Genomic DNA, 26356 nt, shown 5'->3' with positions numbered 1-26356 from the left:
GACCACAAGTTACCAAGCTGCAAAGCTAGTTTGTCAATACACATTCAGTAGGCTATGAAAGCCCAGAATTGAGATAATCTATCTTTGGTTTATGGGTATATGTAACCAATTATATAGCCTGGATGAAAAATAGCTTGAAACGATTTTGTTCTATTCATTCCATAGGCCTAATAAGAAATAACCTAAACTAAAAGTTAAAACGCAGGTGAAATTTGAAACTACAGTATTGGCTGTTTCCATTAAAAATTTATACATTGACCCAGTTGCTTTCCTTGCTCCTTTCAAAACAAATGACTCTGCATTTACACATCCAAAGCCTTGAATATTTTAGCAATATAGACCCAAAGCTGTGAGCCTGCAAGGATTTTTTTGGGAACATTTTGAGTATCCTCTGCCCATGCTTGACTGCGCAAAAACCAACAAACCCCAGCTTTGACCAGTAGCTACGAAATGAGTTTTTTGGTGTTTCTTTAACTCGGTATTGATGTAAGTTCTTATCACAATGCTATGACGTAGCAGTGGGAACTAAATTTAACTTAAATAAAAGCAACTTTTACCTTAAATATAATTGAAGCATGGCCTTGTTTATCAACAACATATAAAATAACATAAAACCAATACTCTACCCTACATCACAGAGGTCAATTATATGAAAGCTGAACAAAAAGCCGTCGATATATTTTTGTGCAGTTGTAGTAAGCCTACGCTTTACCCTAAGTTTAATGATGCTAATTTCTAAGCCTTGCGGGGTCAGTTGGCTTTAGCATACAGTATTTGGCAGTCGCTGGCACTAGATTTTCGTATACGCGATATATCTATCTTTCTAACAAGTCTCAATTGACTATTTAGGCTACTTGCCAATGAGTCATTTAAATTTAAACATTTGGCCCACACCAGTCACTTTTTTATCGATGTAGGCCTATGACTTGTTTATTGTTGATTGACGGCCTGAAATGCTGCGCTTTAATAAAAAAGAGTGATTACAAAAGTTTGTCACTAAGTTCCTGCTCGACGCAAACTTTCAGCTCTAAACATTAAACAAGCCTGCTGCAATCCATATTTGCACGTTACTGGTAGCAAATTTGGGATTGCATTTTTAGCCTACACAAAGTAAACACTGATTGTGCTAATGTGAGATCAACATTAGCAGACACAAAAGTTACCTTTTGGCTTAAAGCACTTTTGAATGTCTGAGAAAAAATTGCCAAATAATGGTTGTTTAGTAAACAATTACAACTGCAATCTCTCAGCTGAACTCGAGTCAAACCACGCGAGAAACTCGAAGTGCTGGAAGGGAAATTCAGTGACGCTTGAGCGCTTTTTTTATTAATACTCTGTAGTAGCTGTTTTTCCTCTCTAACGTCTTTTAACGGCTAGGACATTTGTGCCTGTGACTTGGGCTGCGTGCAAAATGAATATTTTGTGGTAAAAACAAGATTATTTGCAGAGTTTATCAAGACAAAACAATTGTTTAAAAACGACATATTTTTATGCTAAACGCTCTGTGCTGCTTTTATGCTAGGCTGCAATGCAATTACAGATAGCCTACAAAGCTGCAGAAAGACTAGTCAGTCAGCTGCCTTGATTTTGGTACTCCAATGGCCTAAGTGTTTTAAGCAAAGCCGTTAAGATAATTTGGGTCCCGTACCAGCAGGAGCCCGGGTCCTCCAAACAACCCGGACAGCAACTTTATCTGGCACAGGTCTGGATAAGATCGATCTAACTGGACCTGGTGAAGATATCCGGGTATATCAGACGAAGCGGTTGTCTGAGAAGACGTTTCTAAAACGCAATAAGACTTCTACAAAATAGCATAGTGTTTTCTTCGTTCCAGACAGTTTTGGAAAGGTTCCCGGTCTTCAAAATGATCCTGGGTGCAAAAATAGCTCCAGTCAACGCTACTTGTCTAAAGTACTCACCACACAGTCATGCAATGCCGACAACTCAACAATTTCCAACTAGGCTACATCGTCCGGTTTTTGTGCATCGTACAAATACTGTACTATTGGCTAATTTAGTTAAAGCAGGGGTAATTAAAGTCCGGCCCGCGGGCCAAATCTGGCCCGCGATACGTTTTTGTATGGCCCGCGCCTGTTGTTGCACAATGTGTTATTTTTGACCCACACACACCCAGAAATCATACAAAGTCAACTTTCTTTTTATTTAATTAGTGGAAATACCATTTTCCAACAGAAAAATATCATTGTTCCACCATAATAGCGAAGTCATCTACTATCACCTGGAAAGTTTTATAAGGAGTGATGCAGTGGTGCATTCATTCATTTCCTTGCTAGCAAATGCAACCACCGCTTTCGAGATTTTGCAGCAAATGCAAAAGATTTATTGCGATTCTATTCTTTCTGCTTGAACCCTGATGAGGCTTCAGCCGTTTTTATCTCAGTGGTAACGTTCCAGATTACCTGTACCAAATTGGGTTTCTTTGCAAAGCCGACAGCAACATCTTTCTCTCGTGCCTGTCTATCAGCGACCGGATAAAAAAAGAATTCCAAAAATGCGAAAGTTAGCAAAGAAAATATTGAGTTTGTCTGGCAAAACAATTGTGAGATCAGACGTTTTCGGTTATAAACTTATACAATAACCGCTCGAGATCAAAACTGAGCAACTGCCAATTATTTGATATTTCGCTTGTCTACCACTAACCAGAGTATTGAAATCAAGACGTCAATTCTTCCTTCACATTAACACCGAGTGACCGATGTGCTTTACAAAGTTTTTGGATGTGTTGATCTTTGATAGAAAATGTCAAGATCAAGCGGCGCTGGTTCGACTTTCGGGGTTTGCGTTTGAGCAACTCATTTCAGGACTGCTCTCCATTCAGCGGCACCTAGTGAATGGAATAATTCCCGAGCAACACTTCAACAATCGGAAAACGTCACTAGTGTCAATCTCGGTAACTGGCTCTGCGTCAAGAGCCTCTACAAGTATGCGAAACTACCAGAAATAACCTATCAAGGGTTTGTCAGTCCGAGGATAAAAATTCAAAAACCAAACTGAAAGTAGATAAGTTACGTTATATAACTTAGCCTATCATATCCCATGATATGTAGGCTACTGTATTTAACAAAATATTTAAACTTGCATATTGCTTTGCTGTATGAAAATAACATTAAATAACTCAATACTTAGGGGAAGGTGGGGTAAAGCGGACCAACGGGGTAAAGTGGAACCCCGCCTTTTTTTGCTATTGAAGTTTCACTATTGTGCGGATACCATTAAGTTTAGTGAAGCATGACGAAAAGTAGCTGCACACGCCATTATTCAAGGTTTCATGGTTTAGAAGACACAAAAAAGCGTGGAAATTACTTTTGGCACCCTCTGATCTATTGAAAGGTATGTATGGTAACTTAAATTGTATCTTATGTACATAAGGTAGAAGTTTTTTTGAATAATAAAAATGAGCCTCACTATATCACGTACGCATTACGTAGATTCACTCTTGTTGCTGACTAGCCTAAATTTGACCAACAGTTAAATTAGTAGTAATGTAGAGGTGGGGTAAAGTAGACCAGTGGTGATCCACTTTACCCCGTCATAAATATTTTTTCTTGTTTATGATTTCTTGACCGAATAAGGTGTTGTGTTACTTATAATCTTGTAGCTTATTTTACACAACAGCTGTGTAGGCCTAATTAGCACTCAAGTGGATAGTTGTTCTGATATGGTTGGTTATTGAATCTTTATCCTCGGACTGACAAAGCCTTGATAGGCTATTTCTGGTAGTTTCGCACACTTGTAGAGGCTCTTGACGCAGGGCCGGTTACCGAGATTGGCTGAGTGAAGTTTCCGATTGCTGACGTGTTGTTGCCTGAAATTATTCCATCCATTAAGTACTGCTAAATGGAGAGCAGTCCTGAAATGCGTTGCTCAAGCGCACATCCCGAGAGTCGAACCAGCGCCGTGTAATCTTGAGCCGGGCTCGTAACCACTGAGCTAACGGGGCGGAATATCCCACCAATCATGATCGAGTAGACGAGCTGGTTCTTAACTTAGTTATATTCTTGTTTTTGAGAATGCTTCGTTATCACCAAAGGACATCCTGTGGGCGTATGAAGCCTGTGCTGGTTGCAATGAAGAGGATGACAAATTTATCTGTGAACTCCGTTTTTAAAAAAAAAATTCAAAGTTTGATTCTTAATGGACTTATGAACTGCAGTTGTGAAGTTTCATAATGTCTTCGCTAATGATGCTAGTTGTAAATAATTTGATTGCGTGGAAAAAAATTACGGAATTTGCTCAAAACTTACAACGGTCCAGTTTACCCCACATATGTGGGGTAAAGTGGATTATTGGAGGTAATTTTAAAATTAAAAAAATTTATATAAAAAAGCTGGCAGTCATCAAAAGTGCACTTTAAAAATTGTCGAAATATGTTAGAGTTAACTCGACCTGTTATCAGCCGGGACCTGATGGTCCCGCCCTTCACTAGTTTTGAAATTTTATATAGAAGGAATTCTCCTAAAGCGCTGATACTTCTTGACTTTTACTTTTTATCATTTGAGCATCGTTTAAACCTAATTTGGTTATTTTTGGAACATTATGTGGTTCACAATAAGCATTTTGTCACAGGTTGTTCAGAAATTTTGTCTAAATTCCTATATTTTGGCAATCGGCCTCGAAATGACTCATCGCTTCTGCTATTGTGTACACAGTGGCCGCAGTCAACCGCGAGTCAAGTCATCAATCACACATTTAAACTTAGAACTAAACGCAATGGAACTCATAGTGTAATTTATCGTTTTATCTAAATCCCAGGCAGTTTTTGTTACGTCATTGCACAATCTCGGCAAGTGAAGTTGACCAGTTTTTGCGAAGATTCGACGTGTTCAAAACATGAAAAGCAAACTTTGGCTACTAGGAATAATCCGTTACTTTAGTTTAGTATTTACACTTTGCTACTTCTGAAAAGAAAAACAGGGCTAATCACAACCGAATCATCAACCACAGTTATCCACAAAGCGTTGTACCATTATGTGTAGACGACATCAGAGGAACGGGTTATTCCAAAAAAAGAAATAATCTCGGCAAAATTTCTGATCGTCGCTCCAAATGCAATATGCCTTTTTGCACAAAGCACATATTGAAACTATGTATGTCATGCCATTCATGACATGTAGGCTACAGTTGAGAAGGAGCGATCTTCCCGGCGTAAGCACTACCTGACTACTCACAACAGAACAGCGAGCATTGTGTTTCTCTAAATGCTTGTAAACTGAATTTTTCATAACTCCACGATCATTTGTGTGTTGAACCAGAATTGTGGTACATTTCATTTTTAATTATGTAAAAGTAAAATTAACTATTCTTACATTGTCTCGACATTGCCAGACTCAAGTTAAACAACCCAGACAGAAAAACCAGTCATTTTTACATTGATTCAACGTCTGAAAAATGACGGGTTTTGCTGTCTGGGAAATTTAGCTAAAAGCAGCAGCCCAGGCAGAAAAGTTGGCTTTTATATCGTTTCAACGTTTAGCTACATTGAAAAGTATCAAAAAGAAGCTTGTTTTCTGATTCTAAAACATTTTGGCAGGTTGAAATGAAAGCTACACTCTATGTTATGAAATGAAACGCCTGAAAAAACAGCTGACTGGAAATCGTGTTACCTATACTTCTAACCCAGCCAGTAAATCAACCACTTTCAACAATGATTCGACGTCTGCAGACGTTAAATAAATGTAAAAAGGACCAATTTTGCTGGCTGGGAAAGAATGTGATAACCTAGAGTTCTTTCAACCAGAAAATCAATCTGCGAAGGTTGAATCAATGTAAAAAAATGATTTGCTGGCTGGGACGCGACAACTATTTTATGCTTTCATTCATCTTGATTTGTCATTAGAGATACTGCGATGCTAAGCAGCCATGACCACATGTGGAGAACCTATCAGTGCAATTCATCACAATAAACTCAAAATCGCTTGATGTAGTATGAATATGAAAAATACTGTATTTATTGTAGGAAAAAATAATTTGTTTCAAAGTATTTTTTTGAATGGTCACAAAATCATCAAAATTAAAATTCGAACGAAGAAAATCGGACATAAAATGACTAAATGCCAGCAAAATTCGCGTTTTTAGAGCTTTTTTGCAACATATGTCTTCAGAATACACAAACTAAGCATTTATTTCGAAAACAAATAATTACAATATAAAATAAAAGCATTTGACTATGTGCATGCCAATTTTCTCAAATGTGCCATATTTAGCGGCTGAGTTATAACCCATTAATCAGGGCGTGGCCAAATGGTCCCGTCTCATGCTTTTCGCGTGTCTTTGACACGAATACCAGAAAGGGTTAACGCTCAAATAAAAAAAGTTAATTTTTTTGGCAAAATCAGTGAACTGTACTGAATTAACCCTTAGGTATTCCACTTTACCCTACCTTCCCCTACTATAAATGCATTTTTTTACGTAAAACAAGATTGTCAGAGGCTGTTGGTCCGCATTATCAAATCTGGCCCACTTCCGCATTATCAAATCTGGCCCACCTGGGGAAAAGTTTGGACACCCCTGAGTTAAAGCAATTAAAGATCAAGCCACATGCTGGAGACCGGGCAGAGTATTAAATACAAATTTTGTAAAACCTAGGCTACTTTTGTTCAGCATCTGCACTCAGAACTGATCAATAACAAAAAAGAAACATTTACTGAGAAAAAAACTTATTTGGCCAATAAAACTGGAACTGTGAGGTGTTAAAATGCAGAATTTTAAAATGGTATTATTTAACTTTCTAGGCAAAAAAACACTTTTTGTCGAAATAGTAAGCTAATTCCAGCAAATTTAAAGCAACGTATTTCACACAATACTGCCATGCAAAATAGGATTGCTTAACATTAGCGGCAACTCCAAAACAAAACTTGAATCAACTCCTATTCCAAGCGTACCGTGAAGCTGGCAACTCCTGCTTTGTAATACGTCAATTCAGTGTAGGTTCAATGATGCCGAGCTTGGTTAGGTTTTACCAGAGATGGTTTTACTGGGCAAAGGCTAATGCGGAATCTGATTGGTAATGTGGATCAGCAGACAGCTGATAGCAAATGTCAACAAGGAGTGACAGAAGTATTTTCTTTACCATCTTGTAGCCTAGAGGTGTCCCAACTTTTTACATGGCCGACCAGATTTGATAATGCAGAAGTACCCGAGGGCCAATAATCTTAAATACAGGTAGGCCTACTCTTGTTTTACGCATTAAAGGTGCATTATATAGTAATATTGTGTTATTTAATGTTATTTTCATATAATAAAGCAATATGCAGGTTTAAGTATTTTGTTACATGAGGTAATTTAGCCCACATATCACGGGATATGATAAGTTAGGCTATATAAGTCATTTGCTTTTCTATTATAAATTAAAACACCCAGAAACGTTGTAAAACACAGCTGTGTTAATGTGAAGGATGAAACTGAAGTCTTGATATCAAAACACAGGTCAAGTCTGGTTCGGGTTAAGTGGTACAGCGTAAAGCACCACGAAGGCGGGAGTCGCTCAGTTTTGATCTCAAGCGTTGCTTGTTCAAATTTATAACCGAGAATGTCCGCACACACAAATATGTTGAGCGAAACAAGCTCAACATTTTGTTTGCAAATGTTTGCACATCTGAAATATTATTTTTTTTTGGCTCGCATTTGGTTGAGAAATGTGGCTCCTGGGTTCCTCTTTGTATGCTTGCCCTCTCTCAACCACACTTTGGCTGATCCACTGGACAGTAAATTGAACGGGCAGAAAACGCTGCGCTATCGAGACTTGTTAGCATCATTTTGAGAAAGAAATTTATGCAGGATTTTATTGCGTTTTTTACGCAGAATGTAACCAAAAACAACAAACAGCCAACAGTGGTGAAAGTTGCATTAACACCAATGCTTAAATAACTGTATTGGCTGAGATGAATCGGTGGTTAAATAAAACTGCCACGTACCGGGGCACATCAGCCTTCTGTTGCAAGTCCAAAATCATCGAGATATTCAAGAAATGAACTTTAAACCTCTCTATTTACGTAGAAATAGCACCTCATGACACCGGTTTAGCAAAAACCTGAGTTTTGAGACCCCTATGAAGCGTTAACATTAGTACAGTACTGACGTTTGGGGAGCACAAAAGCTCACAGGCGTAAAACACCCAAGCTAGTTTATAGAATATATGATATCCGGACAATATTGCACTGTTCTCTGTGGCCTTCATCAGCAAGCCAAGCATTCACAACCTCGAAAAGCGGCTTCAAATCTTCATGGTTGTTGTCATCAGGAGACCGACCTGCAAGCACAGATACAATTCATGATATCGTATTTTCATGTATGAATCGCTGCCATACAGTTGTGAAGTCGGCTACATAGCCGTGGTGAGACCTCCAGTGCGACCCTCGAAAGAGAGCCGGTTTGACACCGCATAAGAGCATGGGGCTGCGTTTTTGGCAGGATACCTGACGACATGCCTGAAGGTGCCACGAAAATTGGCTTCCTTGCCTTCCTGTCCACTAAAACTAAATCTTCAACCATCGAATATCAAGCAGGATATGACAAACAAAAAAATTATGAAGGTGAAAAAGCAAATATGCTGTAGTTCACATATTTTAACCATACCGGAGTGAAAATTTGTTATTTTTTTAACTTTTGAATTTCAAACAATGTTAAAAACTTAGGATCTGTTTTATCAAAGATGCAGAATGCAACTTTTCAATTCTAAATAATCTTTTCTGGAGCAATTGTTTTGCCCACAAGCGCTGAAGAGAGATAAATTAGATAATAACGACCAAAAGTGACTTTAGCGATTCATGAGTTTCACTTTTGCCCGGTCAATAATTCTTACACGATATTCCAGTACTGAAGATATATTCGAGCAAGCACACAAGCAGCCTACTCTTGGAGTAACGATAACGTATTCAACGATTTGTACAGAAGTTCTGAAATAACATCCCTTAAAAAAGCAACTGCAAAGTTCACATTAGATGTTAAATATACAGCGAGCACAGTGGGTAAAACACAAAGAACGCATTCACTTTATATATCGCGAATATTTTCTAATAAATTAGCACAAGAATCGGAAGCATGACATTGGACCAAGGGATGGTTATGTAGACAGGATTTCCTTCCGCTAGGCGGCAATAAAGAGCACGGGTGAGCTTCACAAGCGGGTGAACTCAAATCATGACAAGTTACATTCGGCTTCAAATTATAAAAACAACTGCGCCTTCGGCTTAGCGCAGTTCGTTTAGGAGACTCAATTTTGGCCGACACTGAAACAACTGCAGTGCGAGATGATTGGGTTTGAGAGTCAAAAGTTTCTGCACCATCTGAACTTGAAGAAGAATTTCTGGTGGTGCCACACCAACCGGCGGCAGGCACGGTGAGTAAGTCGCTGGAATTATTGGCTTGAATCTTATGCAGTGATCCTGTCATAGACGGCTCGTGCTCAGTCACAACTTTTGACCGCCGGGGTTTCTTGCAGCAGAAAAGGCTGATGTGTTTTTTCAACTCCCTGTTCGTGTAGGTATAGACGAGCGGGTTAATGGCTGAATTCGTGACACCCAACAACAGCAAGTATGTGCCAACCAAGTTCTGTAGCTGACAGCCAGAACCGCATATCATCTAAAAAATGTAGAGCGTCAAAAGGTGGAGCAAAAGACAAGTCAGTTTGAGTAGACATAGAATATGCAGCATCAGACTAAAACAGGTCGTTTGTATCAGCACTTGTGAAGTAAGCAACAATCATGCTGCTAAAAGCAAAGCTCAATTTATTGCATAAGTAATAAGTATGTATACAGTAGGTTGTCCAAGCGTTACAATTTAACGCTTCTACATTGTGATTAATAGATAAAGATTTAAATTTAGTTAATGGGAAGCGAATTTACAAATTGTAGGTTGTTGTGAACCATATAAAAGAATTTAACCAATAAAAAAACTATTCTTCGAAAGGACACTTTTCTCTGCGAAGAAAAGTTTCTCGTCTTAAAGTGCGTAAGGTGTAAATGCAACGTCACTAAATGTCAGCACGTGGCATTGCCAAAACGTCGTTTGACATTAAATCGATGTGTTACAAACACACGTACACTAAAGTAAACAACAGTTTGTTGATAGGTACCTGTACAACAGATACAATTAAGAAAGGAGCCCACATGACAAAGAAAAATCCAATTATCAAGGCAACCGTCCGGAGCGCTTTGACATCATTTTTTATGCCAATTTTTCGTAAACTTCCATAACTTCTCAACCGATTTGACAGCTGCAAATAAAATATAAAAAAGACATATAACTAGGGGGGACATAGACCTTTCGATTGTCATGTCTTTCGTTTTCCTTCCCTGGACAACGTTTGCTTTTAAAGTCTTTTATTGTTAACCGATGGATATTCGGACAGGATTGGGATTAACACAAGGGCAATACCAAATTAAAGACATCAACCAGACAACATGAAGTAACACCTTTGTTGTAACTACAGTACGGTGCTATATCACAGATTCCAATAGGCTAAAAGTTATTTTTACGAAAAGCTGCAGCGTGTGAGAAGAGCTTAGACTAGGAACTATCACGCATGCAACAAAAAGACCTAGTTGGCTTGTACCATCACTCGCAATAACTCTATATACTTTTCAAGCAGAACTGGTGTTGCCATTCAAAAAAATTGTGAAATATTTTAAGCCAAATTCAATAACACATGTCATTCAACAACTCAAACATAATTTTATGTTCTGGTTAATTAAAGAAAACTCTTCATATGTATAAATGAATTAACTTCGTAAAACAAAAAAGATTTAAAAGTGATAATGTTATTTTATACATGGCAACACTGCATGATAATATCTGTAATCACTGAGTGATCACCTTCAAGAGGGTAAACGATGGTCAAGAGAAATAAATTTGAGCTTGTTGGAATTGTCATATCATGGTCCATATTTTCAGCCTGTAGAGTGTAGAGCATGACTTTTCGCCAAAAACCCTTCTAAGCCCCCACCCCCTCCTAATAAAACGTTACCGAAATAATCCTGGCAGTATCAGGTTGGCGTAAACGGCATGGCAGAAGCAGAGCAACAAAGACTTTAGCAGAAGATGGACAATGTCTATCTGTGAAATTGGAGCTGGTTTAGGGTTCAAGAAATCGTCGTGCTTACCTGTGAGGTTAGAGATGAAATGACCATACTTCCTCCATATGATACGGTTCGTCTCAATTTGTGGCTGTTTTTCTTATCTCTGGATAAATCTTGATGCATGGAGGAAGAGCTCAACTCATACGTGGTTGTGATCTTTGGTATTGGTTTAAGAGGACAACCACTGCCAGGAATAGTGAACGCGCTTCCCGGAAGAGCCTCAAAGACATTATCCATAACAGAGTCATCATCTTCTCCTTTTAAATAAACAGCTGAGTCAGCGGACAGAGATGTATTCTCGTTAGAGCCACTTTCATCAAACGTAGCCGGGCTAAAACTCACAGTCCGCCGAGGTTTCTTCTGACGAGTTTCGCGCAGTTTTTGCGCGAGTTCGTGCGGCCGTAGTTCTGACACCTGAATTCGAGGCATTACAGGTGTCACAGGACAAGACTGGGTAAAGGTGGGACTAGCGTAGTCAGGCATGCTAATGGTGTCGTCGCTGCTGCGCGGCCGAGAGAGCCTTACGCTTGACATATGGATGTGAGATATTTTTCTTCGATGTTTTCTCGACACTGCAAAAGTGCACGACGGTTAGCAACAGCAAAAAAAATGCAAAGCTGCAGAAAAAGCTCTCAGCTTTTACGTTATTGAAACAATAGGACCTTTTTGGTTAACTTTGCTGTTGTGTATTAGCCAGCCGGAAAATCGCATCCTGTGAGTAGTAATTTATTTTTGGTCTCCAACAACAACAAAAACGACAAAAAAGCAAAAAATAAGTTGTGCAATGAAAGCAGGAAATGACGTCACATTTCGAATAACATGTTTTCTTATGTTAGGTTTCAGTTTGTCATTAACCCAATCGACTGACATTGTCGTAAAACAACAGAGAAAAAAGCACAACAATTTTTTAAGCAGCACCCACCTTTAAATATCTTCACATAAAGGTAAATGATGAGAACAAGTTGAGGTAAAAACATTCCAAACAAAGAGAAGAGGACATAGGAGGAATCTACCACGAAGAGATAGGAGCAAATGCTTCCTTCCTGGATGTAATCCCGGTTCAAGACTCCCCAGCCCATCAGGGGGGCAAACCCAATCAAAATCGAAACTATCCATGTGATAATGATTATGATCACCGACTGGAAAAAAATATATAACTGGCGAGTAGCAGCTTTTTGTAATTGTCGTAATAATATGACATTTGTGGATGCAAAATCTATGTGAAGATTGCACTAGATCTGTTGATCTTTTAGCTTCCCAATTAATCCAAAGCAAAACTTTTTTTTGCACTCAGTTTGTTTTTGATTTGTATTTTATCAATAAATAAGCGTAGTCAAATTAAAACCTTTTATGGTAGCCAATAATATGCTGCCTGGGTTTTATGAAGACCACATAATAACTCTCTTACCTTCAAAACATTGATGAACAAGTCGTACTTGAGAGGGTGCATTATAGAAAAGTATCTATCCAAGCTTATGATTGTCATTGTAAATATAGAAGCCATACAAGGTGTGATCAAGAAGCAGGTTTGAAGCAAGCATTCTGTATGCAAGTTTTCACCGTTTCTAACTTCATTTAGTGCAAAATTGACAATAGAAGTCACTCCGACCTATAAAATTGTAACAACTCTAAGTGAATTTCGATGAGCGGTTGTTGTTTTCACATCATCATCAGTAGGCTACAAGAAACAAAGGAACTTATTCAGGTTATTTGATGCCAATCACAAACATTCATACTGTATTTTTATCAAATCGCTTCAATTTTATTTTCTGACAATTACGGTGATTCAAGAAATTCCAGGCGGTTTATTATCAATTAGTTAAGTGAAAAAAACTAAATGGCAAATTCCGTTGGCAGAAAGTGTGACAATGCCGGCTAACAAAGTCAAACATTGCCAGCAGACCCACTGATAGCAGGTATAATGATAGCTTATAACTAATATTATAAACAGGTACGACTGCAGCTACAAAAATAAAATTAAGTAAAAAGAACGTATGATTGATTGATAAATTAAACACGAGTTTATGCAACGATTCTACTTTTTAATGCAATTTTGGTAAAGAGGTGACTTTCTTCAACCATACACATATAAAACCAAGCAACCACAAGGCATTTAACATAATACATTAAAGTGAACATAAACCATAAACTACGAACGTTTTCGGCCATACATATGTTAGCCCTTTTCAAGTAACAAAAAAAAGCTAATTTTACATCTACATTGAAATAAATAACTGATCTAATCAAATAAATAACTGTCAAATCAGTTATTTTTAGTTACTTGAAAAGGGCTAACGTGTGTATGGCCGAAAACGTTCGTAGTTTATAGTTTATGTTCAGTTTAATATATTATGTTAAATGCCGTGTGGTTGCTTGGTTTTATCTGTTTATGATTCTACTTTTATTGAATTAAAAAATTATAATAATGTTATAAAAATTGTAATAATGTTGTCAGACATAATTTTTCATTGGTACTTACGAAAAAATCCGCCAAAGCCAAGTTGAAGACAAAGATATAAGAATTGTTGAGTCTAGAATGCCCTTGCTTCTTCGCATTTCGCACGAGAATGAGGCAAACACTGACCAGCACAAACAGGTTGGCAACAACCACAATGGAACACACTACTGACGTGAGGATCCCTGCTATCTGGCTATGTAGGAACCAGGAACTAACTGTACTACTCTCATTACAACCACAGTCAGTCGTTATTGTATTTGTAGCAATGATAGACGGAAAACCGTCACTGATTTCAGTCATTAACTTGTCATTGGTGGAGCTGCGCTGGCCGGAAAGCGAGGCTACTGTTATCCTTCTCTTGTAGGAACGCCACAAGACTTCACTTTCATGAACGCTTTTCCTTTCTATGCGCACATTGTGTTTGTGTCCTTCGTGAAACGTCACGAGCAAATGACTAAGTTTAGAAAACTTAAACGACCGAGCCGGCCAAAATGCAACGGGCTCGTTTTTTGACTGGAATCTGTAAACTTCTTCTGTCGTCGTCGTCGATAATCTTGTTTGAACGACGCTAGATGCCTCTTTAATGTCGAGCTGATGTGTTTCTTCGGTTGTCACGGCAACCGGGCAGTCGCAGCTGGATAAATCCGGATGTGTATGTATGTTGTTGCCCATGATAGCCAAGCAAGCTGGTTAAACAAGACACAAAAATTGTTTTTTGACAAACCGAAAACCAAAATTTGCCGAGATTTCTAAACGGCATCTGCCATGTTCTTTTTTTTTCGAGGCATAAAAGTAACAACTACAAAATAAGTTCCTAACCTATGTTAAATCCCTATAAACAATGGAATTATTTGAAAGATCCAAATAAGTTGCATATGTTTTACACAGACGATTTACAGCAATCAGAAGTAAATCGAACAAAAGCCTGAACGACCGCTCACTGAATTATTGAGAAACAGAGAGGACAGTTATGGTTAGAACCAGTGGCGGCTGGTGGCCTCCTGAATTGGGGGGGCTGCAAGACAGCATATCCAAGAATTGTTGGAGGGCGATATCAGGCGAACCTTGCGGGCGTGTCGCCGAAGGCGACACCCACGGCGGGGGGTCTGGGGGGCCTCCCCCAGAAAATTTTTTACAATTACATTTAATTTGGTGCATTTTGAGAGCATTTTCAAAAGAAATTTGGGAGTGGAATAACAGTCAAAAATGCTGCTGTAGAGCTTGAAAAATACTAATATTTCAAATTTTTATATTCAAAATCAGTGCTAAATACAAATCAAACTATGTTCTATGCACTTCGTCGTTTTCTCAATAGTTCGCTCAGTTTGTTGTCTGCAAATATTTATTGTCGATCGCCGGCATCGGACACGATTGTCCACATACGATCCACACAAAAAAATACACAGAAACAAAAGACAAACAGAAGTACATTCACAGGAATGACGCTGAAGTAAGCAATTAATTTATTAATCAAGCGTCCATTTCAGATCATGCGATCCATATCACACAAATTAAACATGCGAAACAAAAATCAATATTCAAAATGAAATATCATACTTAATCTGTTCAAACACCCAACTATAAAAAGAAATTTAAACTTTATCAATCGATGAATGTTGATATCACTGCTGTGCCATAGCAGCCATCAAGGCTAGGTAACGGCATAGCCTACATAGTGGTATTATAATGAAGGAGGTAGTTTGAGTTACGATAGCAGTCATACCTTATCAGGGAATCAACAATAGAGTTTGACGATGATTCACATTACCCAACAAAAAAAAGGCCCTTTTCCGTTGTAATGCATCAAATGTTATATGACATACAATGTTACACAAGACTTGATGTTCACGTAGCCTACGCTATAATGTTTGGGCAAATGGTGAATAATTCTAAATGCATTATTGAATGCAACACGCAAGCGATTAATTCACGTTGGTGATAATTTTCCCATGGTGACATGCATACATTGGGGTACAATATGAACGGAAGAGAACATTTTTAACTTCACTGGAGCTCTTGTAAAATTTTAATTTATTGGTAAAACAGTATAATGATCGTACTTGTCGGTTTATATCCTTGTCATCACACATTGCCGTGTCAAGAAATACACCCAAGTATCTGACGCTATCTACAGATTTGATTTGACTTCCGTTGAGCCGTGAAATTGGATTTAAATTTAACTTTAAGTGATTAGTTAGAAAATACATAGCAAACGACTTTTTGCAGTTAAAAACGATCTCATTACAAAGTACATAATCTTCGCACACACACAGTATATTGCAGTATACATGTAGTATAACCGTAGCTACATCTTTTTTGGAGCACCCTGCATGTATGCACCCACTGCTCCAGAACTAAAAATGCTTGGAAGTTAACATTTTTTATTCTTTCCTACAAAAATTATCTTTTGCCAGCTGAAGCCAGCTAGCAACCCTGCATGTATCACAATACAGAAGGACAAAGACAAAATCTCAATTCTATCACAAGTGTAAATGCCCACTGGATGGCAAGTATAATTCAGTTCAATTCAAATTATTTTTCTTTGTCAGAATGCAAAAGAAATGATATTGTAAAAAAGAAATACAGTAACAAAACCAACAAAAGGAAAAGGTGGCAAAACCTTAATGGTTTAAGACGTGCATGAAAGGATCTAATATTGCGGTATATGCATCGATAAATATAGTTAAGCACGGCCACCAAACCTGACACTTTAAAACAAGTAGATGAATTAGTTAAGAATCAGTCGCCTCCTCATTCCAGAAACAATTGGAGCGCCAATTCTTAAAGCAATGAGAACACGACTGAACCTAACATTACAAAAACAAACAAATACACACACACATATTGTAATTATAACCATTGATCTCGCTCAAGCCATAGGTGCCACATTTACTCTTTGCTACACATTACTGAGCATCACATATAAAGGACAGCGGACCTTTATTTATAGATGAATTCCATTCGGCGACTTTTTGCCATGGCAAAATGGTCAATTACCCTCTCGTTGAAATCTTTGGTTTCAGTTATTAAGCGATTTTCTATTGACACCATGGCTAATGCAGAAAGTCTTTCAGTACACATGGTGCTGCGGGAAAAGGTTTTAATCCTTTTCAGTGATGAAAAGCAACGTTCTGGTTCTGCTGTTGACATTGGAGTGGTAAGTAGAATTTTAGCTAGCTTTATTACTTCAGAAAAAGTTGATTGCATTCCTTCCAGGTTTAGCAACGAAAGCAGCTGCACAAGTCCACTCACTGAATGCATGTCATTTCTAGAATAGAGAACAGACAGCTCCGGTTTGAGCTTGTCTTTGATTAACATAGGGTATGCTTCACAACATTTTTCTAAAGCTTTTTCTGGAAACTGTCTTGCATATTGTGAAGCATTTTTCAAATTAAATAAAGTGCTTGCTTCAAGATGATTGGTGAACTTGAACCTTTCTTGACACTGCATTAAGACAACATCACATACTTCTTTAGCATCAATGATTTGGGATTCAGGCATTCTCCGTGTGGGTGAAGGTGACTCATTGTCTGCAGCAATGCCTTCCCTTATTCTTTGTATTGCTGACAGAAAATTATCCAGAGAGCACTGCACTTTGAATGACTCAAGCTCCACAGACTGCAGCTGAGCAAACAGTATGTCAACATGAGGCATGATTTTCGAAAAGAAATCTAACCAAAACACAAATTTTGGATCTATGAGCATTCGTTTTATACCAGCAGCAGCAAAGCCAGTCATCGAAGAGTTGCTTTGTTCCAAAGTTGAGCAGCATTCTATAAGTGCGTCTTTTACCTCCGATACAGCATTCACCGTCCTGCTTTTAAAATTCCATCGTGTTGCTGATGGGCGAGGAATACGCCTTTGAGCAACTTGGTCCAAAGCAGCCATTCTTTGAGGAGATTTGGAGAAAAAACTTGGGATTCCCGAAAGACTGTTAAAAAAGACTCTGACACTGGTATTCTGCGAAGTGGCTTTTTGTATAACCAAGTTTAGCTGGTGTGCATAACAATGGACAAAGTGTGCAGTGCATTGCTATATACTTGCTTGATTCTTGATTGCACACCATTTCTTGCACCACTCATAGCAGCAGCACCATCATAAGTTTGTGCTACAAGTTTGGATGTATTGCTCCCAAGCAAAACTTTAAGTTCCTGAAATAGGATTGAAGACAGAGCTTCTGCTGTCTGGTTAGCAGGATTAAAAAAAACCCAAAATCTTTCAACAGGCTTCCCATGACTTTCATACCGTAGTACAATCACCATCTGTGTCTTCTCTGAGATGTCAGTAGTTTCATCACACATGATTGCTACAAATTCAGACTGTGATATTTCTTCTTTAATTTTGCTTTTGCAAAGCTCAAGAATCGTTTCCAAAAGCTCATTTTGAATAGTTTTGGATGTACCTTTGAATACCTTTGCAGAATTAAAATGATTTTGGAAGCGTGAGTCAAGATTGGAAGCAAAATCAATTAACCTCATGAACACACCAGGATTTTTTGAGCCTTGACTTTCATCATGTCCCCTTAATGGCAATTCAAATCTGCCACAAAATTTTATACAATCTATAATCTTTGACAATACTGTTCTGTTCTTCGTTACTTCTTCATTATGTTTAGTAATGGAGAGTTGATATCCAGAATCTATAAGTGTAGCAATATTAACTCTGCCAAGCACTGAAAGACTCAAAGTATTGTTCATGTGGAAAGTTGATCTACTATGCTTCTCTGTCTTTCTACTGAGATGTTTCAGGTCTTTCACACCTACTTTGGTCCAGGAATGTTCTTGATCTCCACCAAACAGTAAACAGGGAAAGCAAAAGAAAGCATTTTCACTGTTGCAGCCACACAGCCAGTCATGATCATCATACACATTTCTGTTAAACTTCCTTGCATAAGGGTTACCTCTACTGGTGGATGATTGGGAAATGTCAAGGTTTGGAGTGGGTCTTCCTTGTGCTTTGATGCTAAGTTTTTCTTGCAGAGACAACTGGGAAAACCTAATTTTTTTCAATGGCATTACAGAATTATCCATTGTATATAAATTGCAAAATGCTCCAATTAAAGTGTAAATTATTATAGCATAAACCTGTTAAGACAAATGAAATCATTGTCAATTTTTTTAAATGAAGGTAGATTCAGAGTCAAAATAAGAGTATCCATATATATATGATTTTTTTTTTTATTTATTTGCATCAGACTCAAGATGAAAGTAGAAACAAAGCAGATACTCAACTCCGAAGAGCTGAGTCGTAATGTACCAAATACAAAGATTGAGTGTAACAGTCTGTTCGCATTAGTTCATATATCCATTGGTTGGAAGACAAGTTACAGCGGGTTACAAACTGATATAATTTTTTACAAATGAAAGCTTGAAAAATGGTGATATTGTTATCAACGAATGCAGAGGTGATGCTGCATCGTCTCTGCAGATTAAACAACATTCTGTAACAATTATTGTATCCAACACGTAAGCGATTACTACTGGATAGAAGATAGTTACACCATAGTTGACAGGCATATAAAGGCATACAATAGGAACGAAACAACACATTTTTAACAGCAATCAAACGTTTGGAACCCTTGCTTTCAACATGTTTTCAGAACAATACAATGACCGTAATTGTCGTTTCATGTCTTTATCATCAGGTAGAAGCGTTAATTATTACTCCAATATATTTCAAGGGTCTCAAAGCAGATACGATTTTTATTTAAATACCGTATTATATATGATCGGATTATAGCCAAATTTCAACATCTAGGCTTTATATAAAACACCAACAGTTTTGTTGCAATTAAATATAATGTCATGAGAAACTACATACATTTGACAAACATTGATGAGTTTCTGGAGTCCCTTGACACTTGATGCAAAACAACACAAGCCTTCAGCATACATTAAATGATTGAAGACAGGAGTTGCCAATGCAGCAGCCAACAGAAAGACCGTTTAATTCAGAAGATAAATCATTCATGTAGATGCATTTCTGCAGCATACCGGTACTAGACCTAGAGGGCAGACACTAGTGAAGCACCTAACTTAACTATCTATCACTCCTGACGGATCACTGAGTGGAAACAATTATCGTTCCTTGCCCTAGAAAATACTATACCAACCCTCAGCAGCATGGAGTCACATGCAAAGATCAAAACTGGGCAAAGATCAAAACCCTAACCTTATTCCTAACTCTAACCCTTACCTTAATTAACCCTACCTAACTTTAATCCTAACTCTGGCAACACCTGATTGTAACTATGGCAACAAGTGTGTAAAAATAGCCACTTTGTAATAACAATAATAGGATGGATAAAGAAAACCGGACATAAAAGAAACCCATCCTCAGGCAAAAGCAGGTTTCGATGTGGCCCAGGAGAGCAGGTGTTGAGCTCTTTTTATGGTCAGACTGCACATCACAGTCACACAGTAGCCTAAGACGATTGAGGTTCGAGATCCAGTGTAAGTTATTGTTTCTTGTCCTAGCACTATTGTTTCTTGTCCTAGCACTGTTGTTTTCTTGCCCTAGTACCGGTACATCCTATAACCTGTTGAATACCCTAATCCTACAGCTATCACATTTACAGTCATGTCTCATCGCTACTCTGCGAAACAAAACTTAACTTTAAAAAGTCTGTAGAATTATTCGGTTAGGGGGGGGGCTGTTTTCCATGCAGCCCCAACAGATTCAAAAATTGCTGTTATGTATTCTGTAAAATACCAAAAGAGGTGGAGCTTCAAGGATATTTTTTAGCCAATCAGAGCACTTGAAATCCAAAATCTGGGGCTGCAAAGAATGTTGTCCCAAAGCCATGTTTCCAAACAAATTTTTAAATATTTTAATTTTCAATCCGCAATCCATAAGTGAAAAAAGTAATCGGGTCGGACAAACACAGAGGAAAACATATCTTCCCTTTTTTCTCTTTCTTTCAGGGGGGGCTGCAGCCCTGCAGCCCCATGGCACGAGCCGCCACTGGTTAGAACTGAGTCACAACACACGATGAATCCCTTGAAGCCGTAGTTTAGCAGAAAAGGTTTTATATTCTGCCCGTTGTTTCATGTGGGATATGAAGTTTACACTACTTCTGCGCACTCGTCGTCTTGATCAGCTAAGTTGAGAACAGAGAACATTTGCTTTCAAGTTGAAAAAGTAAAAAAAAGTTCGGTTAGCTCCTTGATTTACTTTCAAGGTTGAGTGAGAGACCAGAAGCAGTTGAATGTCTGTTTGCTTTCTACGTCGCTGGTAGATATTTTTCGCGCGGGTTCGTTAACAAGACACTCTCGTACACAAGTGAAGCCTCGCATTGAATCACAGCGGGAACAAAAAGCTTGATAGAGATGGGCATTAAATCTTGTTTAATTCTGTATTGTTATAAATTCGTGGCAGCAAAAATCTTGCCGCTATCTGAATACTCTATTACCACTGCTTCAGAGCTTTCCTACCGAAGACCCTAGCCGCATGGAGATATATCATTTGTCATCCTACAAGGAGGTATTAAGTCTATATAAATATATCACCTTTGATAGACAACATGTCATCCTTTAATCAAACCAAACGTCATGAGAACAATTCTGTTTCTCTGAATAAGTTCAATATTTGCTTTGCTGAAGATTGATTTTGTCAATTGACATCGATCCGATGTCTTTATTTGCAGTCAAAGTCTTCGATCGAACAACGCCAGTCGCTGATTCGATGCAAAGAGACGAAAAAATAAAGAAACAAGCAAACACTAAGCAAGACCGCATCGGCCATATGCCAGGCACTCGAAAGAGCACTTGGCTGTCACGATAAATCAGCCGTTGCATGTAAACACAAGGACTACCCGAACAAATAATACATTGGTTGAGCTTGGAAGGAATGTTGCCAAGAAACAGGCGCCAGTTCCAACAGCCTTCTTTACGACCATGGGCCTGCTGCGTTCGTAGACAACCGAGTCACAGCGTTTAATGGGTCTTTTAAAAAGTCGATGACGTCCTTACATCGTCAGAATGACGTGTTTAGCCAAAAAGAGAAAGGGAGTTTGCGTGCATTACTTGAAGCAAAAATCCCAAAGAATTTTGACAAAAACAGAAAATGCAGGTTGTTCTGACAATTAACAAATGGAATGTTCTCAGCAATGCATTTTTGAATAAAGTAGTTGGTTCGACGTTTGCAAACGTAGAATCAATGCAAAAAATACTAATTTTAAGAACCATCTGACATCGTACGTTTCTAATCTATCTAACTTCTTTCTCAGCAGTGCGGTTAAAAAAATTCGATTAATTTCGCGAAAGTTACAAATAATTTTCCAATAAAGTTTCTCGGATTCCTGGTTTGCTATTTTCAGCATTTTCATGCATCAACCTGTCAGTTCCTTGGGCGAGATGTTGAGACAATTTGAAGCATCAGATACAAATCAGGCTACGTCATCGATTTGCATTCGCTAACCGCTTCGCGAGATTAACATTTTATTAAAAAGCAAATTTTTGGCTGGTTGAAAAGGTTTACTTGATAATGGCGGGAAGAGGAAACTTTGCAAATAAGTAATTAAATCCTGTCGTTGTTGGCACTGTACAAAGAATGTCAAGTGAATGTACGGCAAAAAATTAAACAAAAATAGACAAAACTTCATCTAACAAGGGGGTAAAACTAGGTAAGAAACGATCATGGAATCAAGATTTATTTTTATCCGCGATCTAAAATTGGGGACGTCGCTTCAATCATCACTGTTTGAACACAACTTTACTAGCCATTTTAACCCTGTAGCGCCCTGTTGCATACATGCAACAAAAATTTTAGGGAAGCACATGACTTTGAAAGAGTAGAACGAAGAAATTTTTTGAAGAAAATGAAACAAAAAATAAATTCAATTGACCCTTTATAGCCCAATGTTGCAAATTTGCAACAAGTTTTACAGCTAAATAATCAGTGTTGGTACCTTTCTGATAAAAATTCTGATTTTTTTTTCTTGGACTCTACGGGTTTTTAAACATTTTCAACTTCAACAGTCTGGAATGCAGGTGGTTCTCATTATTCCTAGTTAGATTCTGATACTGCGTGTAGGATTGCGCGCGTCTGAGCAATCTCCGCCATCTATTAATCAGAATATGTCTATTTCTCGTCGTGCTTATTGTAGTCAGGCGAGGTTATTGACAGCATGTCAAAAAAACATTATTTCATCTTGTTTTTGTTGGCTCTTTTCTTTCCACAAAGATAAGAGTTAAACTGACTGGTAAAGCGGTACGGTGCGATACTGATGAGCCCAGCCTCATGGGCGAAACACGTGTCTATCGCTGTCAATTCTTGCTACAAATCGGCTGCCCAGAAACTTATTTCATCTTGTCTTGGGACTTGTAGCTCACAGGGATCTGCCTGCTGATTGATTGATTAGAACAATAAGAAGTCAATCTTCGTGCCTACCTTAAGCATGTCATTGTCTTTATAATTACAGCCGCGTGCTCACGATCGGTGTCGAACTCAGGTCCTTTGGAGTGTCGTTTAATCTTTTACATTACTCAGCAAAACAGACGATAGTTGTTTTGAACTTGGACCAAAGGATCTACCCAGCTAGCAAAATTGCCGTTTTTACATCGTTTCAACGTCCAGCGACGTTGTACGTACATCGTAGCCTACTATCTACGGACGTACGATACAAAAACTGCAACCTTTGCTGGCTGGGTATATAAAATGGCTGCACAAGTGCACATACCTGGTCTGCGCTTGGTGCTGCTATGATGGCTCGGTCTTCTTCTGTGTAGTTGTCCAGCAGGAGAGAGTGGAGTTGTTGAAATGAATGTTGGACGTGAAGCTGCAATGTAGCGATGTTGAACATGAATTTCGATTATGAATGAGCTGGAAAATATTCAAGCTGGATTGATTCATTGACAGTAAAACCAAAGCATTTTCAATAAAAGTCAATTTATACTGCTGCAGTCAATGCAGTGGCAAGGTGTTTCATTGCAAATTTATTCGATATTTTTCAGTTAAATTAGGAATACGTTGCATATTAAAGCATTAAAACGCTTCGCTTTTGAAATGAGATGGTCAAAACAGGAAAAAAACATTTCTGACCCGAGAGTTCAAACAGCAACATCTCTTGTTGTGTTTGTATCATTTATTTCTTTGTTGTGGTTTTATGATTGTGCTGGCAGTCAACGTGTATCTCGCTACTCAAACAACTATCCAGGCATTTTAAACCTAACAAGAGCCTGCCACCTTTCTCAGTTCATTGCCACACTCGTTGGTAACTCGTTTGTTATTAGGCTCGCGAATGAAGTGATGTAGAAAAGCCGAAACGTGTATTTCAAGCTAGTTTAACAACTAAAATGACGACGTTATTTCAATGTTCACAGTCATTAAAAACGATTGAGGAATTATTGCATCTACAGTACCAAGCGCTTAGAAATGAAAAATTTACTTCTTTTTTTTCAGTTAGAACAATTTGACAGTCAATCACGTTTCACAATAGATAATAATGAAAATAATCCAAACATAAAAATGAGCAGAGCGCATTCGAACAATAATTAATAACTTAGTACAGCAAACTAGCAAAACCCAATCAATTTTATTGGATTCTGATCTACGGCTTAAAGGTGCAGCAAATAGTAGTATTATTGTGTCTATGTGTTCATTGTGCTGTTATCAAAAAGGAAATATTGACACAAATATTCATAATATTGATGGATGAAATGAAAGCAAATATCACCAAAGCTTGGTCAGTGACCAATAAGATTAAAGTTGCGTTCGTATTCCAATAATGCAAGGAGTTTTCAGAAGCTAGAAATTCAACCGAATGGAAATTATTAAGCAGTGAATTGATTAAAAACAACTCAATCATCTGTTGCAGAAATGTTTGAATGCAAATGACTTGAAAATTTTTAAGACATTTTCAAAGAATTTGCGGTTTGAAACCAAACAGGGTAACTACATTGTCTTTAGCAATGAACACTCTCACACTGGAACAAATTAAACGTCAATGAAAATTTTGAAATGCAGCAACTGACATACGCAAAGGTGCTTAACTTTCATAGCATACGTCAACGCCCTCCAACGGAACAGTAATATGCCTGCTGGCGCTCGGTAGCGAGCGCACGAAATCATGCATTCGAGATTGCCTTTCTCGACACGCAAAACTACTGCTACATGTAAGTTAGTAAAAAAGGCAGGCCAGTAATACAAATTACCTTGATAGGTTTAAATAATATGTTTTCGGTTTCTCTGTTGGCCAGGTAAAGCCCCATGCTAGCAGCGGTCTTTTTGACGTTGAGCTTCAAATCTCTGTAGACTTGCCCAACTAAATTGTGGAGCATTTCTGAATTGAAGAAAAAAAAAGCAATAACTAAACAAACAAACATTAACACAAAAACTTGAAAAAAACACTAAATACCCGGATAGGTGCGATCTGTTGACAAAACTAAACCTTTTGTTTGACAAATTAACCAAAAAAATTGAGTTTACAAAAGATTCTCTCCCGAAACGCGAGGATTGAGGTCAGGCTAAGTGGCAACGGAAAGACATAGAAATGCAATACCGAAAGACTTTACTGGGCTTTAGCTAAAAACAGACACCACCTCAACAATGTCAACATAATTCCTTTGATTGGGAAAAGATTGACACAGCGCAGTTGTCTCATACCCATCGAAGAAGAGATTTTTTTTTTCCTAAGGTGTGGCAGCATACAAAAATATTTTGACGTAGGCTGCTACAGCATCAAGCAAGATTGGATTAGACTAAAGCAGCTTTCCAAGTATATTCTTAACATGGATACCTGGTGTTGCGAATTGTTGTTGCCTGAGTGATGTCTTGTGGCCGCCATCTTCAGTGCTCATGTTTAAAAGATGTGACGCCTAAATATTCAAATAATGGTGAAAGTTTGCTTTGTGGTTCATGCGACAATAGCGCAAACCTGAAACCGTTAACCCAGCCCAGACAGCAAATCAACCGTTGCAGACGTTGAATCATGTAAAAAACGGTTGATTTGCTGTCTGAGTGGCAACGGTGACGAGGCAGTCGATCAAGCATCTACACTAGGGCAGGTCGATTTTAAAATTTGATATGGAATAAAGTACCGGTAGTTGCCAATAAGTGAAAAACATCTTTCGCAAGTAAAAAAAATAAGTAAAGTGCAACGATCGCTTGCGGAAATACGATTAAATTCTTAAAAGTTGCTCCCCGCGTTTTTTTTGAAAAGCGCGAATATGTAGCGCCGTTAGCGGAAGTCGTCATAACAGCCGCAAACGCGCGATGACTTTCTCCATACTTTATAGATGATGTAGGCTTGCCTAATCACAGTAAGTTAGCGGAATTTTATAAGAATAGGAGACCTGAACAGTGAAAAAGTTGTTGTTTAGCTCGAATTGAAATTAAGCACTTAATTCAGTGATAGACTGTAGGTCTAGTGCTTGTTATAAGCCTGACGCGTCTCTATATATTTAGGCTATTCATTAGCTTGAGTACCGTAACCTAATCAGCTTATCATTACAGGATTGGAGATGTGCTTCTTACATGAATATAATAGATCGTTTTTGAGCAATGATTTGACAAGCCAGTGAATCAGTTGATCTAAATAAATTTTTTTTTAAATCTTATTTAATTTCAGCTAGTATGTGATAAACTTTCTTGTTTACAAACTCTTATTGAAATATGCCAAAAGAAAATCCGCGTCCAACACGACAAAGTGAACAGCATCATGGAAGAGGCCCTTGCGAGCTTGCTAAAACGGAACCTAGCACTTATAAACAACTAATTCAATATTATTACCACCTTAACAATGCTAAAATTAAAAGAAATATTTGGGGTATTGTTTTGCGCATCAGCGAGGATTTAATTAGTA

At 38.1% G+C, this 26356-nt stretch overlaps 2 protein-coding genes across 2 annotated transcripts in view; both read right to left on the bottom strand.

The window, feature by feature from the left end:
• Positions 1-5953: 5953 nt before the first annotated feature.
• Positions 5954-26356, bottom strand: part of LOC145767012 (conserved oligomeric Golgi complex subunit 3-like) — a 37640-nt gene continuing 17237 nt past the window's right edge. The window contains exons 18-21 of the mRNA XM_082578743.1: positions 25292-25370; positions 24708-24835; positions 23234-23332; positions 5954-8269 (exon numbers count right to left, since the gene is read on the bottom strand). Of these exons, the coding sequence (XP_082434869.1) occupies positions 8234-8269; positions 23234-23332; positions 24708-24835; positions 25292-25370 (342 nt within the window). The 3' untranslated portion in view covers positions 5954-8233. The remainder of the gene's footprint in view (positions 8270-23233; positions 23333-24707; positions 24836-25291; positions 25371-26356) is intronic.
• Positions 8276-14226, bottom strand: LOC145765939 (dopamine receptor 4-like). The gene is made up of 6 exons (XM_082577598.1): positions 13576-14226; positions 12505-12705; positions 12019-12235; positions 11121-11668; positions 10094-10234; positions 8276-9600 (listed from the first exon to the last, which is right to left on the bottom strand). The coding sequence occupies exons 1-6, from the start codon at positions 14224-14226 to the stop codon at positions 9013-9015; spliced, it is 2346 nt and encodes a 781-aa protein (XP_082433724.1). The 3' UTR covers positions 8276-9012.

Source organism: Aplidium turbinatum, chromosome 3 (genome assembly GCF_918807975.1).
Source record: "Aplidium turbinatum chromosome 3, kaAplTurb1.1, whole genome shotgun sequence".
NCBI classification, from domain to species: domain Eukaryota; kingdom Metazoa; phylum Chordata; class Ascidiacea; order Aplousobranchia; family Polyclinidae; genus Aplidium; species Aplidium turbinatum.
Note: the sequence above shows the minus strand (reverse complement) of the source record. Positions and strands in the feature narration are given on the sequence as shown.

Excerpts from the sequence above, each read along its gene's own strand:
- LOC145765939 (XM_082577598.1), bottom strand. The coding sequence starts at position 14,226 with ATGGGCAACAACATACATACACATCCGGATTTATCCAGCTGCGACTGC. Across the intron at positions 12,706-13,575 it reads TGGCTTTGGCGGATTTTTTC|GTCGGAGTGACTTCTATTGT; the intron begins GTAAGTACCAAT and ends ACAATTTTATAG. Across the intron at positions 11,669-12,018 it reads TTATGTGAAGATATTTAAAG|TGTCGAGAAAACATCGAAGA; the intron begins GTGGGTGCTGCT and ends GCACTTTTGCAG.